General features: G+C 35.7%; 2 protein-coding genes across 3 annotated transcripts in view; one reads left to right on the top strand and one right to left on the bottom strand.

Annotated features, from left to right (window-relative positions):
- The window catches only part of slo (calcium-activated potassium channel slo), a 163,182-nt gene extending 157,726 nt beyond the window's left edge, over positions 1–5,456 (top strand). Inside the window, exon 30 of the mRNA XM_019042390.2 lies at positions 582–5,456. Within this exon, the coding sequence (XP_018897935.1) occupies positions 582–695 (114 nt within the window). The 3' untranslated portion in view covers positions 696–5,456. The remainder of the gene's footprint in view (positions 1–581) is intronic.
- A 1,746-nt stretch (positions 5,457–7,202) lies between these two features.
- Fip1 (Factor interacting with poly(A) polymerase 1) lies at positions 7,203–18,930 on the bottom strand. Of its 2 annotated transcripts, none has more exons than XM_019042395.2 (9): positions 18,534–18,930; positions 16,301–16,443; positions 15,024–15,123; positions 13,430–13,653; positions 11,859–11,985; positions 11,218–11,477; positions 10,575–10,699; positions 9,668–9,845; positions 7,203–8,822 (listed from the first exon to the last, which is right to left on the bottom strand). In XM_019042395.2, the coding sequence occupies exons 2-9, from the start codon at positions 16,436–16,438 to the stop codon at positions 8,541–8,543; spliced, it is 1,434 nt and encodes a 477-aa protein (XP_018897940.2). In that variant the 5' UTR covers positions 16,439–16,443; positions 18,534–18,930; the 3' UTR covers positions 7,203–8,540. The 2 variants fall into 2 exon arrangements, with proteins under 2 accessions (XP_018897940.2, XP_018897941.2); XM_019042396.2 differs by lacking the exon at positions 18,534–18,930 and adding an exon at positions 16,768–16,792.
- Positions 18,931–20,712: the final 1,782 nt, after the last annotated feature.

Below are 20,712 nucleotides of genomic sequence, written 5' to 3'. Positions count from 1 at the left end.
CACCTCCCTGTGTAGGGGAACTAAAGGCACCTATATTGTTTCTACAGAGAGCCCGATATAGTAGTTCCTCATGGAAAAATGTGGTCCAATTAATTTTCAATAGTTGATTTGACCAGTGTCGATTTTGGCTTTTTTGTGAGTGGAAAATTTAAATTGACCTATTGTAATGAAGATTACAAAGGTTTATCTCTGCCTTTCTAGTTGATTTTAGAAATCTGGAATATGCTTATCTACGTCAAAATTTGACAAAGAAATTATTCTTGCCGTACTCTAATTGGATTACAGTTTGCCAGCAAGGTGCATCCTCAAAAGCACCTATTTGCATAGGGAATTTAGTGGTACATATTGTTTCCCATATTAGCCGAAAATGTTAATTTCCTATCGCAAAGTGTAGCCCAATCTTACCTTCATCGGCTGATCTGAGTCTTACTAATTGGGCTCCACAAATTCATACCAAACTCTTTTAATGATCACAGCACATCAAATTCAATCAAGTCCTCAAATATAAGGAAAGTATTTGTTAGGCGCAAATTTTTGACGTTTCCTACTGTTTGATACTTTAATTCTCTATAATTTTTCAGGTATTTGTTCTAATGCAATTTGACCCGGGTCTTGAGTACAAGCCAACCAACCGTATTGGCACAACTGCAACTAGCGCTGGGACCGCAGGAAGAGGGAAGGATGAAAACTCCTGACTATTGCTTTGTAGCGCTCTCACGGACGGACCTTACTCATACATCTAAACTTTCTCTCAACAAAGCATCGATAGATCCCCCAACAACTGACAGCAGTTTTGTATTTTTTTTTCTTTTTATTTTTCTGTGAATGACACAGTTTTCATTCTAAGTCTTAGTTAATTTTTATTCCTCCTTGTTTTTATACTTGTTGTTTTAAGCTACCTCTTCTTGATTTTTTTACTATTAGCATGAAATGAGCTGCCAAACATTATGCTAAAATTCATAACAAGCATGAAGGCCTCCGTCAAGCTGCCATAAGTTCGCCAAGTCAATCTTATTACCTGTGCATCCTCTTTCAGGGATCATGTTTTTGAAACTTTGCCATCTCAAATCAACGAATCAGTTTGGCGGAGTTATGAAATTTTGTTTGTCTTGTTGCAGTGACTATTCTTTCTTCTTTCTTTCAAAATATATTGTTTGTGTTACTTTAGTCTTGCTTTTAGGTTTTGATTTTTGTTCTTGTATGGATTCGTTTATTTTATGCTGTCGTAAAATGATTTTCGAGAAAGTCTAGATTACTATTCATGGTAAGGCCTCTGTAGAGTCGCTACACTCTCTTATAAAATAGGTGATAAAACTTCATATGTTTATAGATTTTCCTTGTTTTTTTATCGCGTAGGTTTCATTTAAAAGTTGTCAAATTGAGATACTCCTTCAAAGCACCTTGCTCTTCTTCTAAGTAAACAAACTGTTTTCCCTAGTGACGTTAATATTTTTCATTGTTTCATCAAAATTTTCTTCAAAATTAGCATCTTAGCCTGAAGTTTTGGCATCTTGTTGGAATTTTCTTTATTTTTGTGGAGCAAATCCTAATATTTTAAATGTATATCTTTAAATCCAAGTTAAACAAAGAAACTTTATATTATTTTTTATTACAGAAAATAAGTTATCAATCCATGGACTGTAACTCAATGCGACAACTGAAATCAAATCATGTAAACTTGTTCATTTAGTAGGTTTGAGAAAATTTGTCATTCTAACCTGGGAAGCTACGCGATAAATGCCAAATTATATTTTTATAAAATCCTGCTCTGTGCTATTTTTATATGAGTTTCATGTCCCTGCTCTAAATAAAACTATCTTTGTGTACTCGGGTCCTGAAATATGATTATGATAATCAAGAATATTTAAGAATGAAAATGGCCAAGTATACTCCATTAACTCAGGACTTAACCTTTATCTAGCTTTTGAATTTTCTTCTTTTTTTAATTTGATCAACAGTTTAAAGTTTGCAAAATTGTAATCAAATTAGCTGGGCATATCTTTGACCCAGATCCTTTGTACCATATTTAATTCAGCTTGAATATTTTTACTGAGAATTCTACTGGACGCCCAGTTTAAGTTCTAAGAGTGTTATTTGTCTAGCCTTATCAATCGTCATCTGATACGGTTTAGCAGGTATTCAATCAAAGTATCTACTCATAACAATGTATCTTTCACAACATTTTTTGGAAATTGTGAGTTTATTAGATTTTAAAATTTCATGTTTTTATACAGGAGTTTAGCTTTTTTAGATTTTTGGAAACACTGATTGCAGTTCCCGATCATTAAATAAATATTTCAGTGTGTTTTTATTTACAGTGGAGGCCTTTTTACTGAGATTTATATTTACCACGATGCAATTATGCCATTCAAGTCCTATTGTTAGCTTTACCTTGTCCAAAATTTATAAGCTATTAAACAAAATTGCTTAGAAGGTTTTACTCATGCTTGCTTGACATGCTGAAAAAGTAATCACAGATTTGCTGTTGACCCAATTTGAAGTTTTTAAGTCAGATTTCAATTGTAACTGACCATAGATAAATTGAATGAGCCACTGCCCCTGTTAATATTGATAACCTCCTTTTTTACACTTTTCCTCCCTGATAACAATCCAAAATCGAGCAAATCATTGATGTTTTGCTCATTCCTCCTGGAAAGTATATTTTGTTGTTGTTGCGCTCTTTAGATGACCTAGGCAGCCTCTTTTCAAATCTACATGAGCTTCTTGGTTCATTGTCTTACTGGAAGGTTAAAATTCTCCTTTTTTAAAGCATGAGCTTTTTGTAATCATACATTTTTATAGGAGTTCATGGAATGAAATTTTCTTGGGGGTCATTAATCAAAAGGCACCTGAAAATTTCAAAAATGTATCTTTTTAAGGGAATTTTTTAGGTCACAGGGGAAGGGGTCTAGACTCCCTCATTAGGCTTTCAGATATGAACTAAGTTAGCTTTTTTAAGGGAAATTTTCTGGTTATAGGGGATGGGGTCTGGACCCTCTTATCATGCCTTTAAATCTGTACAAGCTCAGAGGTCAACATTTCAAACTTAATAATTACAAACCTGCGATTTTTCAAAATTATCTATTTTTAGTAAACAACAAAAATATTACTTCTAACGCAGAACTCATTAATTTTGATTTCGCTATAATATTTTTGAGACCGTTAACAGCGTATGCGACAGTTAATTCTGCCTCCTCATTTGTACTCCTCCGAAGTTCTAAAGCCTCTGTTTCTCCTTTGAAACATTCTAAACACCAAACATTGATTATCGATATTAGCTTTTGACTAACCAAATGTTTCATGTTCTAAGAATTGTTTTTGTATCATGATTATTATTGTTGTAAAGTCTTGCACACTTTTTATACTTAACCAACCTATTGTATATATTTTTATTAGTAATGTGTCTTTTGTACATATGTATAAAATTAGAGATAAATCACAGATTTTACCCAAGTTTCAAAGTAAAATCAACAAGTCTAGTCACAATAGCTAAGACCATTCATAGCTCATTTGTCTCATGGCATAGGCGTTGGCAATGAAAATTTGTGAAAGATAGCTGTTTTGACTGGTCTGATGTGCCTATATTTTCCAGTTCAGCATCTCATAAGCCAATAGGTCAAAGTTTTATAAATCATTCTTACAGCCAGTGCAATTAAACTAGATAGAGGGGGGGAAAACGCCAATTTTGGGCGCCCAGAGATCTGCAATATCTAATTTGGGCAATGACCCACTATCCCTGTCCATACCTTGGTCTCTCTCAGCCAGTCCGATCATTGTCAACATGTCCCCGTGAGTATTTGCAGGAAATAACTGCGGACCAATTTCTCAACATTTGTAGAATCTTTCGTTATTTCCACAGATTTGAATTCAGCTTGTAATCCCAAATAAATAAGTAAAAAATCACATTGTTGGTAACTTACTATACCACAAAATCCGCGAATTTTGTCAGTGCTTCTTGAAAGTTTTTCGGAAGTTTTGTAGTACAGTAACTCATCCGTATACTCACCTATAACTATATTTATTTTAATCATCAGAATCAATGAAGGAAGATTGTAGTACTGTTAAAAAAATGTTTGGCAAATTCTTTCTCATCAGTAGCCAGTGGGAAATTTTGAAATGGGAAGGTTGACATGGTAGGGAGAGACCCTGCAATGTTACAATGGAAACCATACCTTGATGAGCTGGGGCCGGGACTTGGAGGTCATCAGCAAAATCAAAAGTTACAATGCTTGGCACGTCTGAAAATGCCCTGCATTCTTCTGTGTCCAATTTCATTGCACAGACAATAGTTCAGGGTTTTCAGTTTATTTCCCTCTATTGGACCCAAGAGCCATAAACAAAATTGCCCTTTTTTTTGGCCCTCAAAATTAGGGTCCTAGGAAAATCGGGGACTATCCCCCCTCCCCCCTGCATATCTTAAAAACGGTTTGTATACTCAAATTGACATTTTAGGATGTGTAAAGAGTCATTCTAAGGATAAAAAAAAACCTCGCATGGATCTCAATTTCGAGGGTCAAGAAACGGGCAATTTTTGCCCCTTTTGGAGCAAGGCTCTTAGTAATTTTTTTTATCACATTTTGAATAATATTTCTCCTCTTAAAGTGATTTCTTGAAACAGTGTCTGCTGGCTAGCTTTAAATCCTGCGAACAAAATTCCATTTTTTGTTTTTCTTGGAGTTTATGTTAGTTGACTAAGTCTTTCTGTACTCAATACTATAAAATCTGAAAATTATCTAAGTGTCGCCTATTACCAGGATTTAATATGATTATAAGGATTTAATTGTCTGTTGGGTATTCTTAATACTTGGTGCTCATGGGTCAAATATTGGAAAAAAAAAACTAAATAACTTTGAGTCACATTTAATTAAAATATTGTTTTTTAATAGGGAAAGTTTTACTTTTATTTTAAGGCTCCTCCTCTTCATGCAAGTCTCCCAAAATTATCTTCCAAGATATGATAGATATCAAGATTCCAAGATATCTTCCTTTCTTTTATATTTTCCCATTCTGGATGCGTGGAAAAATTGAGTGAGATTTGATAAGGTTTGGAAATTCTTGTTTGTGCTAGTTTCTGTAGGAATAACATTTGTTGCAGCTTTGAAAAAATTATTTACAATGTGATTTTAAAAATAATCTCTGTGGCTAATAGCTGATGACTCATCAACCATGTATAAGCTCATCCGCGTATTTTGTTGATAAGCATAAGATCATGCTAAGTTAAAGACACTCACAATAATGTTACTTATCAGCGACTTCTTGCGGAGTTGAACCAGTTTTGTAAATATTTTGAACACATTTCTTCATTTTGTACCCTTCTCATTTCTGTAATGTTTTTTATTTGTTTATGGATTTTTTATCATCACCACTTTCAAGTGATTTTATTATGATAAATTTTGTTTCACATTTGTGTCTTCAAGCAATCACCTGTTAAATAAAGTTAATGCATGGAAAAAGAATCGATACTTTTTCTTTCCAAAAATATCTTTTTAGTAAATAGAGTTCCAGTATGAGTACGATGAAAATCATTTGAAGGATGTTTTTGCATTCTGGGCATCTTGGACAGAGGTCAATGACAGAAGTGGGTACAGACATTTTCGTTACCAATTCTTCAAAAGGTGGTTTTTGAAAGTTTACTTCAAAGAGTGTTTTAAGTCGTATTTTTTGATGAAGTATGCAAACACATTAAATGTACAATTTGTTTTTCATTTTTTAAATTTTGGAGATGAACTTGCACACTTGTGTGAACTTGTGAAGAGACTGCATTTAGTTCACTGGAATATTTCTGGATATTTTCTTTGACAATATTAACCCCTTGAAAAACAAATTCAAAGTTGCATATTTTGAGCTTCAACTTGAACAGGAATTGCCGAGATAATCAACATAGCGTCTGAAATTATCCATCCCATAACTAGTACACATTTGACTGCACGACCCTTCCTGTCACAATCAATGTTCCAAGCAATGTTACGTTAATAACAGCTGCTTAAACGAACGTATGTTTATTAAACTAGAGGGCAGGAGGGAGCAGGAGTGCGAAAAAAGTTACGCCATTTCAACTTGAAAAATCAGTGTAAAACTACGTGCAACCTACAAAAATCATCATAGGAATGACTGTGTCAACCAATAGGTGTGGCTCCATCTATCAAGAATGAGCAGAAACAAGAAAAAAAAAATAGTGGCAAAATTGGGCGACAATAACACTTGTCAATGCTAGTTTTACTGATGTGCACTTAACAAAACGTTCCGTCAAAGCATGGCGGTGAGTTGAGAAGCTAACAGAGAGCAGGAGGTCATCATTTTTTTTTAACTTTTTGCTCTCGCAATCATGTCACTTTCATATGTTATGATCTACAAAAAGTCTTATGTGCATGACCCTCTCTAATGAAAATTGCTGGAATAGGTGCTAAGGGAGACTTTCCTTGAAACCCATTTATAGATCTTGAAAGTGAAAATGCAAAAATGCATTCCTCAATTTGCGACGCTATAAATTTCCGGTCATAATTGATTTCTTAAAAGAAGATTTACGTAATGTTAGTTCTTGAAATCTCATCTGCCTTTTCTTCTCTGGATGAAGAATCTTCAGTGAAAATAGGAGGCAATAAAGTTGGTTATTTCTGCTTTGATATACTAAAATATGAGTTAAGGTGATTCGATGGACGCCATATTTTGTGTCAGAACGGCATGCGATATATCGCATCAATTGGATCCATTTTTTCAGCTACTCGTCATTTTTCTCCAATTTTGAGATCGCAATTCTGTTTGCAGAAGACTAAAGCACTCACTCATCAATTTTAACAAATAAATTCAACGTAATAAAGGCGTGGTCTTTTTAGGGAGAAAACATCGCATTCGATACTGATATCGAAACTGCACTCGAATGCGATATTTTCTCTCTAAAAAAACCATGCCTTTATTACGTTGAATTTCTTTGTTAAAATTGGTAAGTGAGTGCTTCAGTCTCCTGACAACAGAATTGCGATCTCAAAATTGGAGAAAAATGACGAGTAGCTGAAAAAATGGAACCAATTGATGCGATATATCGCATGCAGTTCTAACACAAAATACGGCGTCCATTGAATCACCTTAAGATATTAAAACACTGCTGACAAGATACGCATTTTTGCAGCACTGTCAATATAACACATAAAAGATGAAAAAAAAATCCTAAAATACCACATAGTTCGGGGGGACAAAAATCACGATTATGGCATTTTCCAAGTTTATTAACAGAAAGTTGTAAATTACAGAGTGCAATTAGAATGTAACTTAAAATAAAAAGGACTCAGGACAGCAACAAGAAATGAACGCCACACTGTTTTTTATCCTAATTGGTTTTGGTCCCCTTTTTGGAACAATTTCTTGGAAATGGTCTATGCTGCGCTTGATAAAGTCAATAAATCATAACAACAAGTTTGATATCAGTGCTTTAGTGCCTTAGATTCTCTCAAAATTCTAGAGATGTTCAATTTAAATTGCCTTTTCATTTTATGAGATTTACCTAGACTTTCCAGAAATATACTTCTTGCCTTAAGACAACTTTTCAGATGCAAACTTAATGATACAGGTACAACTGTCTGCTTAGAATAAAGTCATGATAAAAGAGATTTGTATGATGAATAGATTTCTCTTTTTTTTTCTTTTTTTTAGAGATTAATATAACCAGGGATCTGTAAAAATACATCAGAGCAGATACCTTAAGCTTTTCAAAAAGGTGAATAAACACATTGAAAATTGGCCTCCACATGAAGACAATAAGGTTTTTCTACGCAAACCTGATCACTATTTGTGTCTAAATCAAGTCATCGACCAATAATATTTTGGCTGCCTTTGAAAATAAAGGAGGAATAAGAATTGAAACCCGTAGTGAATGAAGGAGGTATGTAAGATTTTTTGGGGCAAGTCTTTACAAGAGGTTTCATGTTTCAAGCATTTAATTTCTACAAAAGCAAATTGAAAATTAACTTCTACCTCCTCAAAATTAACTACCACAACTAAGGAACCTAGTAGCAAACCTGTATATCCATCAACTTAGTCACAAGACTCCCTCAGGAAGCTGGAATAAAATTTGTTCAAGGAACTTGTTATGAGGGACCATTAACTCCGGAAAAATGTCTAGTGGGGACAAACCCTTGAGAAAAGATAAGATTTTAAACAAGACTTATTTCAAAGATTTTCTTCTGGAAACAGCTGACTTCAAAGGCTCAATTTCTGGTTTTGCAATTAGGTGTAAATTTCTCATGAGCCTCAGAAGTCTGTGTCCGTTGAATATTTGAATTTGCTTTTTTTTCATTCATCAAAGGAATCATTCTTGTGCGATTTTTATCTGCATTTTACTTCCTTCTTCTAAGAAGAGTTAGAGACTGCATTCGTTCTTCATTACGATGGTGAGGCTGCTAGAAGCAAAGGTCCTTGTGTAAATAACAAGTTTTAGAACCAAATATCTAGACTAAGCTTGAAAACAGCAAGTTGAAGAGGAAACAAAAAAATCTATTTACACGATCAGTTGATAAAAAAATGTAAAACACCTTCAGACTCCACACTTAAGAACTATCCTTTTCCCTTGACCTATCTCTGGACCTATCCCTTGATCGCTCAGACTTTTTGGACTTCTTTTTCTTGTGGCTCCTGTGTGAGGGAGAACGACTTTTTGACTTCCGTTTCCTTGACCTGCGTTCATGACTTCTACTCCTTGACCGATGCCTTTGAGACCTTTCCCGGTATCGGTCCTTTTCACGTTCCCGGCTGGACGATGATGCACCGTCAGCTGGCTCTTTTTTCACTTGGACAGTTCCTGGCGGCAAGTTTTCTTCAGACTTGATATCCTTTAAGACATAAAGTAAAAGCCATTAGCTCAAGGTATGATCAAAGTTGCTAACATGCTTCATTTAAGGTCTCTGTAATCTATAAATTGTCTACTTCGGAAATGATCAAGATAAAAGGTCACCAAATTGACTTGGTTTTTGAATTACGTATTTGATTCCAACCAAAAAAATCGTGACTGAAACCATTAAAGATTGGCAAGAAAATCTACAGGAGACCGTATTATCTTGTGAGCCTTTTAGAGTAATATGTAAAACTATTTCATACAATATGACTGGTAAACCTTTCATAATTGTGTCAGGAATATTTTGATAAAGTAATGCAAGAGACTCTCATTTTCTAAACGTCTTAACAGTTTTTTTCTTTTCTTTCTTTTTAAATTTCAATTAATTTTACGACACCTTACAGAGGAAAATATTGGGGGTCATTGCAGGTAAAAGATTTTGAGTAGTATTACCAGGAGATGAAAATTTTGGACTAAATGTCACTTTTTTCGGAAAGAGGTGGTTAGACAGTAGCATCAGTGCTGACGCATCTTCATATAAAAAGCTCTGGGCAAGATTGCTACACAACATAAAGAAAAAACAGAAGGCGGTGGTCATTATTTCGATCGCATCTATTTACTTTACAAGAGACGACTCCTTTTCTTCTTCTACAAACTCTTAGATTCCCTGTTTGAGCTTTTTTTGCTCTTCTCTCTTGCTGATTGCATCTTCATACACTATCAAGATTACACACCATCAAAATTAAAGTGGCCACCTTCTTTAGTTCTTCTTTATGCTATACAACTGTTATAACTCCTGAAAGAAGGGAGTAATTTTTTAAATTAAGAACACAATGGTCTTACCACTGGTGTCGTGCCTGGCGGAGGAATATTCTTGACGTTGACAGGGGGAACCCATCCAGCCTGGTTCCACTGAGAGTCTTGAGTTGGCTCGTACGAGTTGTGGAGGTAATAAGAATCTACCTCAGGAGGCTGGAAGTAGTTGCCTGAATATTCCCTCGGTGGTGGCGGAGGAGGATACCTGCACAAAAAAATATATATAATGAGTATCTTATTTTTCTTGAGTATTTTTTTCATCATTCTGAGTATCCTTATTTACTCGATGAGTATATATTAATTAATACCATGATAAAGTGTGTTCATTCAAAATAGAACTTGCAAGTGGAAGACGATCGATGATGATTGATAGGTTATTTATTTTCAGATTAGGAGCACACGGACTCTTGTGCTTTTTTCATCACAGATACATGTACTATCCGTTTTCTAACAAATTGACAATATGAGCGCGTACAAAAAAAGAATGAAAAACAAATGACAGTAGCATGGGAAGCTTTGTTCTTCGGGTTTTTATAATTCAATTGATTAAAATGGAAATTCCTTATTGAAAATGAATTCTTCTATTCACTATTCCAAAAGTTACTCAGAGCATTGAATCCCAAACCAGACTCATGTTCAGTTTGATTGAGTGAGCAGCACTGATATTTTTTGAAACTTTAAGTTCCAAAATTTCTCAACGTTCCGGTCTTTTTCAAAAAATTCCCTGACTATTTCCTTCACCTGATGAAATTCCCCGACATCTTCGGTTTTCCATACTTGTCAACACTGTAATACAGAGAAAAATCTAGGAGGTTTCTATGTGTTCCACTATTTATTTCTTTATGATAAATTTGATACGAAGAGAAAGTAGTTGATATGAAATCGGTCCATCCCATCTCCTATGCTTGATATGGACAATCAGCTTGATACTTACCCAGCTGGTGGGGGTGGGACTCCATACTGTGGGGGAGGCACAACTGGAGGAGGGATGCTAGGCGGAGGGGCTGACATATCGCCAAGGTGTTTTCTGCTGTATTCTCTCCTATCAGCTGTCATAACCTGAAAAGAAGAGATCCATGAATTTATTGAATTATTAAAATGATGGACTGTTGGACAAGGTGAGAAATGAAGTGTTATAGGGCATGTTTCCTTAAAGAAATTTTGTGTAAAATAAGGTGGACATGTTTGTTTTCATGCTTAACTTGCAAGTCGTGATTAATACTGCCAAATTTTACAAAGGCACCATGGAATATTTTTTATTATTTGAGCAAGAGAAAGATTGTGAATTTTGCTGACTATCTGTCCTCCAAGATCAGCCCCTACACACTTGAGTCAAGTCTTGCATTTTTTTTATACATGAGACCGATATTTCAAGAATTGTTGAAACTGAGCGGACGCTTCAAAATCATTTTTGCTATTCAAGAAAAAGTGAGAAATTATTTATCATTTGCAAGTAACTTCACAGGATTTTTCAGGCCATCATTTATCTCCTCCTTAAACTATCAGAAACAACCATCTTCCACTGAGCTGAACTAAATCATTCCCTTAAAGTAGAGAGCAAATGGGAGAAAACTTACAGGTATAACTGATGCAGGAGCATTATACTTCTGTTCGGTGTGGACGTGCGGGCGAGGTGGTGGAGGAACTGCCGTATCTATTGTAGTTTTCTGCTGGGGAACAAAGTTATTTGTTGGAACTAAAATGTTCGTTGTTCCTGTGGAAGTTGCGTTGCTGCTCAGAGTTGCAAGTCCGACTCCTGATTCCTGCAAACGGTACCGTTTCTGCCTTTCACAATAAGCTCGCCATGTGTCTTCATCAAAACCATAGTTGAAATAATCTGCAACGAAACAATCATGAAATTTCTGACTAAATTGGTTTTAGAACTAGACCTTAATCATTCACAAAACACAATTTCTCTTTGTTGTAGCATTCAGTGTTTGAAAGGAAAGTTTTTAAACATTCGATAAAAATATACAGACAGCTGGCTCTCAAGATATCACTCTTTAAGTTAATGCTGGGACTGGATAATTTTCTTAGCTTGACAACTATGTAAATTTTAGCTACTGTGATTCCTCAAAAGTTTAAAATAATTTATCATACCTATCTTGAGTAAGTCTATAAAAAAAAAACAATGCAAAAATTTGGTCAGCTTGCTCAGAAAAATAAATTGATAAATGGGTACAAATTAAACAATGTACACAGCAGAGTGATGAATTACCTGTGATATCTGCTCCAGGTTTACGCCAGGGTTTTTCTTCCAGAGTATCTAAATTGTACTCATGTACAGGCACCGAGTTGATAGTTCCTATTTGTTCAAAATCCTCAACAGAAAATTTCCCTGCAGGCTGAAATTGATAATAGGTATGATATAAGAGGGAGGGAAAAATAATGATGAACATTTTAAGATCAAACTTATGCTGTCATGAGGGATTTGCAATTAAATTACAGTGATCAGCTAGGTTTCTTTAAAAAACGTGCACACAGAACGTCCCTGCAGAGTTTTTTGAGGAATCTAGATAAAGAATACAAGGATTTTTTTATGAGCACTTCTCCACTGCATAGCAAGTTTTCTAAGGGTCTTATCAACAAATACTTTTTCTACAGAAACCCTTCGGAAAAAATAAAACATACAAAACACTCTTTTATAATTCACCAGCGGAAGATATGACATTCAGAGAAACATATCAAGATTTAATAGATTACTGAAGAAAATAGAAAATAATGGGAAATTGCAAATGTGGGAAAATTTGTAACTGCAAATGAATAGTGAAGGGACAGGAACATATAATTCAAAAGTCATAGGTAAGAAAATTTCGATTTCTAGGGATAAGATTCAAAATTCTGAGGTTCAAAGACTTCCAAATTTTTTTAGCAATAGATCCAGTAGTTTCAAAAACCGGATTGAGCAAAGAAAAAAAAGCGAGAAAATTCGAGAAACTTTTCAAGTTGCACTAATTTAAATCAAATTGTAGAACCAAAAAAGAGTCAGGCTCGAGTTTAGACTTTAGTCAGGCTTGGCATTGAAAATTTTACTGGCTGGTAGTGGATATTGATCAAAATGCAAGCGGGCCAAACACATTTGACAGCTATTTTCTGTTTTTTTAAAACGATTTTCTCTAATTTAACTCATATCCAGTGTAGAGTTAAAAGCCGTTGTTCAGTTTAATGGCCTCAAAAAATTGAAGAAAAAACACAGCCTTGTTATTGAAGTTTACAATCACAAATATGGGACTGCAAAATGAAGCCAGTTAGTAGTCCATAGATGCTATTGAACGTCGGCCACCAATTAGATCTAATTTATTAAACATACTTAGCAGAGAGGGCTTTCCTTAGCAGATGCTGCAGCACTTTAGTAATGATGCCATCTTCATTATAAAATGTGATTTTTTTTTTTTTTGGTAACTGAACTTCAAAACGCAAAAATCTCCTTTTTTTCCATGAAACTTATTTAGTGAGTGGACAAAGGGAGTGCCACCCTCGGAAGGTTGAGAGCAAGCATTAAAAATCCAAAATGATTGACAAAGCAATAAACATACTTCATGTCCATTGTTTCAAATTGGATAAATCGATTGAATTCCATAATTTGTTTATCGTGGGCGTCAAGCCAAAGTGTTTTCTAAGCTCCACTCCAAAGGTCTGCAATGCCAAATCTCCTTTAATACAAGGAGAAAGGCACTCTATTTTTGAAAAAGTTGTTTTATATACAGTATAGTCCACAACAGATTATCTAGTAGAAAAGACCTTATAAAATTTGACGAGAAATTGAGGCAATATCTAAAATGCACATACCTTTGTTTTATCAGCACCTCTGACTGAGGAGACAAGCCCTCCTCTTTTGATATTGAGCGCAGAGTAGGAGGATGGTGCTGTTCTGATATCTCCAATAACAATATTGATATTATCATCATCGTCGTCATCATCATCATCGTCATCATCATCTTCCTTGCTGTCATCATCACGTTCTCCTTCTTCTTTCTCCTCAACATCACCGTTCGTCTCCGGAAGTGGAGGTTCTGTTTTCCAAGGAACAAAAGAACAGGAAGGTCAGCAGTATTTCGCAGCAGGTTTTTGATTTCTTTGCAGAAAAACAAGTAGCACTACTTATCCATGCATCACACGGTGTGAGTGTGCATAATTTTTTTCCCCAACTGGTACCAATTAATTGAAAATATGTACTTGCGAGGTATTTTGTCAAGAAATTAATGGGGAATAAATACCTGAACCGATATTTTTGAGCAAATATTAAAAAAATTTTACAAAACCTTAGGTACTTAATAATATCACATGCTGAGATCGACAAACACATAATTAATACAGAGAGAGACTGCTAGACAAGAAATGAGCAAAATGTCTCCGTCAAAGAGGAATAGGATATTTTGATGCAAATTAGGGTGTCTACTAGTACATCATCTAAGATCCTTGCTTTTTCATTTATGTTTCTTTTCTTCTCCTGTACTTCCCTGAAAAGTCTTCTTCTCAGGGATTTCCTGACATCCTTGCTTTTTGATTGCCTTTACCTCACTTTTTCTGTACTTGACACTCATTTCGAACTCTGACTGGGACAGATTTTTGCAGAGGTTACAGAAATTATACTTGAAGAGTGGAAATTTTAGAGGAATAAGCTAATGCAGAACTAAGGAAAATTAACTACGTATGAAAATTGTATACTTCCACAGTTCTTTAGTTAAGTTCATGACAAATATCTCTAATTTCCATGTCTTTCCATGAAAAATCCTACAATTTCTGTACAATTATCAAACTTTTAACATTTGTGCTTTTTCAGGGTAACTATACTTTTTTGGTACAGTCAACACCCTGATATTACAACAGCTGTCTAACTGGTGCTACTAGTCCTTAGTTTAAATCACCAAAATTGTACTAAATTTTGTAATAGGGAACTGTAATTTTTGGCTTACTTCACACACAACGCATGCGTCATTAGTTTCCCTAAGTAAATATAGAAGCTTTTAAGGGATGCCAAAATTGGTAGTTCCACATAGCAAAATGAAGTCCAGTTTTACATACTTTTTTCTCTCAATTTCTGTAGAAACTTATTTCTACTATTTCCGTAAAGTTTTGAAAAACTACAATGAACTGGAAGAATATCGGAGATAAAAATATTGAGTGGGGGCTAGATATTTTAAAAAAAATGTCAATGGCTGACATACTAAAGTGTAAGATAAATCAAACTAAATCAATTAAATAACTAACTAAAGTAGCTAAATCAAACTAATTCATTCAATATTTTGTGACAAATTTTTGTTCAGACTTATTTGTAAAATTTTACTTAAATACTTTTCAATGAAGAACTGTATATCCGACTAATGCTACACGTTTCAGACTTGCTTGAATTCTCTTTAAAATAAAAAGCTGAGGTGCTTACCAGATTCTGTGACAGATGCATTCAATTGACCATCCTCTTCTGCTAGATTATCCTTCTCATCACTCACACCAGGGGGGGCAGGAATATCATCCATGCTTTCCTGAAATTACAGCAAGATTACACCCTTGGAAAATTCTTGGTTACGATTCAGGTAGGATATTTCCAGCACTATTTCACCACCCTGTTTCTGAGGAAACAGGTATGAAATGTGGAGAACAGCTGTTCATCAAAATATGACAATGAATTCCAGAGGTTAGTCCATTAATGTTCTGATTATATGTATTAACCTCTCATCAAAGATTACTCTGAACACTTCTACGGTGGATTGCCAATTTCTAATACAATACAAAAAGAAAAAAGAAAGAGAGAAAAAAAAACCCTAGCCTGTGTTCTGTGTTTTGTTGTTACTATTCGCCTCTGGTTCCAGTGGCGAAATCACTGCTACAGTCTATTACTAATCAGTGGTACGAAATTCACTGGTGGTGGCTTGACCGGTCGTTACATTAGTGCCGACCAATCATTCAAAGAACTTAATTTAGTGGTTAGTAGTACTGCTGATCATTAAAAGAATGTTGTATCTAGAGTCATAGCGCTCATGTCTAAGTTGCTGCTTGAACATGAAGAGTTCAAACATAGAATAAATAGACTACATCAACAGAAGCGAAAGTCTTCGCCCTTTATATGTCATCAAAGCAAAACTGAGTCATTAAGTGCTGCTTACGTAGGCGGCATGTCGACGTTTTCGAGAGGCCAAATTATAACGAACACAGATGTTTTCAGAAATTAAAAGAGATTTTTTTTACACTTGTTTACTGCTATTCAGGAGAAGTACTGTAGAGTTGCTTAAAATTTTATGTTCCTTTCCAATTTCATAATTTTGGGTTAACCTCAAATCAGGTTTCAATAAGTACAAAGATTGACCGACCCCGGGACGAAAAATGTTAACATTGGTTCGTGCGGGGCTTCCGCTTCTGTTGGCGTAGTCTATTTAATTTATGGTTCGAACAAGCTGTGCTATTTTTCAAACAGCATGAGCAAGAGGGAGGTAAGCCCACACCAAGTAAGTTCAACCGTTTTTCAAGCAGTAGCCCAACTGTCTAGACTCTTTAGTTTACTTCAAATGCCGACATGAAAACCGCAGATCTTCTGACGCTAGAAGAGCTGACGAATTTACTTGCTGCATTCTCTGGTTGGACGTTCAGCTTTTCTCATGGTGTTGGACTTGTCAGTCATCAACATTTTGAAGCTGTAGCTGAAGTGCGTAAGAAAATATTTACCCGTTCTGATCCTTGTTCAATACCAGGTGGCCCGTCATCGTTTTTGTCGGCAAAGTACTGACTGTGTTCTGCGTTGAGTTGCTCGATAGCGGCGCCGTTCTCTCCGTACAGCCACGATTCCTCTCCATCGTCTGCCATTCTGACTGAAGTGCAAAACGACGATATTGATCGAGATGCAAAGCTTAGACACTATTTTTAAAACTTAAAGACTTCCTACGCACATATCAGGCATAAATTAATGGCAAAAAGAAACAAATTACTTGTAACATCACTAACATCCAACCGCAGATTTTTTATTGTTATTATTTATTCCTGTTCTTCCAATTATTCCTCTTTTCGAACAAAAGGAATCTTAACCGCAAATTCTGAACCAGACGCTTTGATTGGTACAAACCGGTTTATTCCATTTATTCCGAGTTGAACCAAAATAAGCGGGAATTTCAAATAATTCCGGATATCCTGTTTACCAAATCGTTTCCGTTTCCGGTTAAACAGTGTTGTCAGCTTGCCTAACGATTGACTAAATCATTTCCGTTTCCGGTCAAACAGTGTTGTCAGCTTGTCCAACAATTAATTAACAGTCTCTTTCCTATGTGCTGCCTCCTATCGGTATCTGTCGAAATTAAAAATTTGGAGTGCTCGATTTTGCGCGGGTTTTTTGAATTGACGCTGATGCGTATCTGACGCCGCGAAATGCAGTTTTCGCTGGCGACTTGTTTTCTGAAAGCTTTTAAATTGTTGCAATCTTATTTTTTATAATTATCTCGTAACTTCGGTTGTTGAAATGCTCGTACAGTGATTACACGGGAACAAACTAGCAAATCCCATTAGCTCATGAACCTCCAAGGTTTATCTCTCATTCAAAGATTTTTTGCTACTTTCAATTTTTGGAAATCTGGAACAATTAGATATGGAGCACACTATGACCGCTTGAACCGTAAGGGTTTTCTTTTATTTTGTTTTATTATTATTATTACTTTCTTTTTTCTTTTCCTCTTTAGAAGAACTTCAAGAGATTGGAGCTTAAATTCTTTGCGAACATCAGTAAAGCCTTTGAACGATATTGATGCTTGATTCTTGTATTAGATTAGCGCTAAATATATTAAGATCTGTCCAAATTGCAACTGTCTACGTTCATTATTAACCGATATAAGTATATCGCCCTTTGAAAAGTCGGGTTGTTGACGTCATCCACCGCGGTAATGACAAGTGACATAGTGACACCCTTGGTTCCTTCCACCTTGGTTTCATCCAAGTTTTACGTTGAGTAACCAGTGTGTCACTGACCGATAAAAGAAAGGTGGAAGAACAATTTTATTATTTTTAGCTAATCTGCAAGGCTCGAGCATCAAAACACGATTCTCTGACCATCGCGACTGACCTATTCAACACGCCTCTGCAAGATTGCTGCAGATTCGTCAATTCTCAACCAAATGAGCTAATCTTGGTCTTGTTTTAAAGCTAATGAGTTTTCTAGAACTTCTCCCAAACCGCATGTCGATATCTCTTACATTTCTCGGGTCGAAACTCAATGGACAGTTGTCTTGGGACAGTCTAATAATTGAATATGAACTGACAAGGTGTTGAATTCCCCTCTTCTCGTTGGGTGGAAAGTCATGTTTTGTCTGTGAGCTGAGTAAGCGTGCTATTTCACGGTGATACCACTATTCAACCATGAAAGAACTTGCGTTGTCTACACCAAAAATTGTACACGAATTGCCAATGCATTAGAATCACCTCTGTATGTTCGGTAGAAGGATATACTTTGTTAGTGTGTTCGAAATGAGGGTGAAATTTACGATGATACCTCTATTCGAGCACTTGGGAGCCCGTTTTGCCTACACAAATAATTGAAGGCGAATTGACACGCCGTTAAAGTTCCCTCTCCCAGTTCGGCAAAAAGCTATTTTATGTGTGTGTTCCAAGCATAGTGATACCGCACAACCCTTGTACTATGTATTCGTTTGGATAAAACATAAGATATAAAATTCACTTTCATTGAAATTTTGCGCTTGATCTACTTGTGTGAGACTGGCATGAAGTTTTTTTTAGAAAAATATATTTTTCAAACCTGTGTGGTATTTTCTTCAATGAAGGATGAGTTCTTTGCCAATAATTCAAAGAGAAAAATACCAAACCTCCAAGCCATCCGTCGTAACAGATAACAAATGTGTCTCTTTCAAGAAGAGGGGTTCCTGGCTTATTATGAGATGATTGGAGATCCCTTAATTACCTTTGAAGACTTGGAACGGAAGGTGTAGGATGAATATGTTTCAATATTTCACGTCTTATGTTTCCTTGAATGCCAAAGAAAATCCAAGTATGAGTAGACAAATGGAAGTGCACTAGCCAAGATCATTAGCCTCACGTAAAAAACCATGGCTGAGACGAACACTGTACAAAACTACAAATCCTGCGAACACTTTAAAAGAATACTACATACATAGGTATGAAACTAGCATGAAAATTTTCAAAATTACTCCGTCGTGGTTACAATAACATTAAATTGATGAGGAAACGATGGTTTTCTTTCGTCTCAGTTTCAAAAAATACTGCGGAGATTCAACTGTAAATGGCAAGAGTGGAAAAGTTACTAAATTTTGATGTTTTGAGTACCTAGCCTCATTGTAACAAGATTGAATGTTCTGAAACTGCGGCCACATTTCATAAGAATGACCTTTTTTTCTTCTCTTGAGATAAGCAGGAATATGAATACCAAGTACATTCAGTAGATTTAAATGGCCGATAAGTAAATGAAACAGATGGACAAGACAATATTACTTCATTTCAGTCACTAACTGATACTAAATTATGATTAGCCTCCGTTAGCTCTTATGCGCTTAGGTAGTTAGGTTTTCTTAATCGAAAATTGTTTGAATTTTTGGGTAAGACTCAGCGTTTTATTGGAAAACAGTCGCATTTATTGGATCAATTCAGAGGCGGAGCTCCCACGCTGTTCCTTCGAAGACACCTCACTCCTTACACGAAAGTCAAGGGGAACATTGAATGAATTAGTGACTTGTTGTGCAAACAGTTATGAGAGTCAAATTTGATTTTTTCGCTGAAACCATATTTCATATTCAAGACGTACTTCTGAGAGTAATTTTTATACTATATACGAGGGTATTCGTAAAGTAAGTTAATATTTGTCATATCATCTAAACTAATAAAGCTAATTTAAATCTGTAAAAAGTTTGTGAATTGTCATACTCTCAGCTTTTTAAAAAATGTCCGTTTTTTAAATTTGGTCTTCTGAGTGCCGAGTGACATCAGTTTTCCCACACCCGTCTCTCACCACCGCGTGTCCAAAATTGACGCTCGCTGGGGAGGGCACCGGACGGTGGCACGCGGCTTCATCCTGCAAATTTTCAAAATGGAATTTTTTGTTTGAAATTTAAAATTTCCATGTTTGTGAAGACCTGGCTGGACTTTTCCACGTAATCCCCATATCTTAGGACACATTTTACATAGCGTATCAAGAGCTTATTTATTCCATCAGCGTAAAACTGGCGATTCTGTTTTTGCAACCACTTTTGTACAGCTTCTTTCACCTCATCGTCGTCCACGGAACTTTTTTCGCCAAAACTCTTCTCTAGCTCAGGTAAAAAGTGATAAGTCACGTGGAGTGAGATCCTGAGAATAAGGAGGATGTAGGAAAGGTCTCAACAACTGATTGGTCACATGAGCCGTATGGGGCCTAGCATTGTCATGAAGCAGCATCTCTTGACGAGACAAAAGGCCAAGTATTTTCTTTTGAATGACGATTTGAGCCTTTTCATGACATCACAGTTTCTGTTTGCATCAATATTTGTGCTTCTTTCTAAGAAATAAATGAGTGACACTCATCAAGTACCCCTGAAGACGCGCGTAAATTTTGGACACGCGGTGGTGAGAGACAGGTGTGGGAAAACCGATGTCACTTGGCACTTAGAATAACAAATTTAAAAAACTGACGCTTTTTAGAAAGCTGAGAGTATGAAAATTCACAAACTTTTTACAGATTTAAATTATCTTTATTAGTTTAGAAGATATGACTAATATTAACTTACTTTACGAATACCCCTCGTAATACGGAGGATATAGCAGTGCGAATTCTCTAAAATATAATGTCTCTAGTGGGGATAACTAAGCGCTACGAAAGGATATCACACCCTGGTAAAAATTGGCAGTAGAATCTGTGTTTCAAAATACCATAGACCTATGCAGCCGACTGTAAGATTTCCAGTAGCTTCTATAGCCGGCAACACAATTTCTTATAGCCTTTTATAGCCGATGGCGACTAAACAACAGCCGGACGATAAAGTGTTTGCTAAACGTTACTAATTACGGATGCTAGGACTTGGTGAGTTTTTGGACTACCGCTCTCTTTTTGGGCCGTAGTATCTTGATTTATTTTGCGAGAAAAGCTCCAT

This window comes from Bemisia tabaci, chromosome 3 (assembly GCF_918797505.1).
Source record: "Bemisia tabaci chromosome 3, PGI_BMITA_v3".
Taxonomy (NCBI): Eukaryota; Metazoa; Arthropoda; class Insecta; order Hemiptera; family Aleyrodidae; genus Bemisia; species Bemisia tabaci.
The sequence above is the reverse complement of the archived record's forward strand: the minus strand, read 5'-3'. Positions and strand labels throughout refer to the sequence as shown.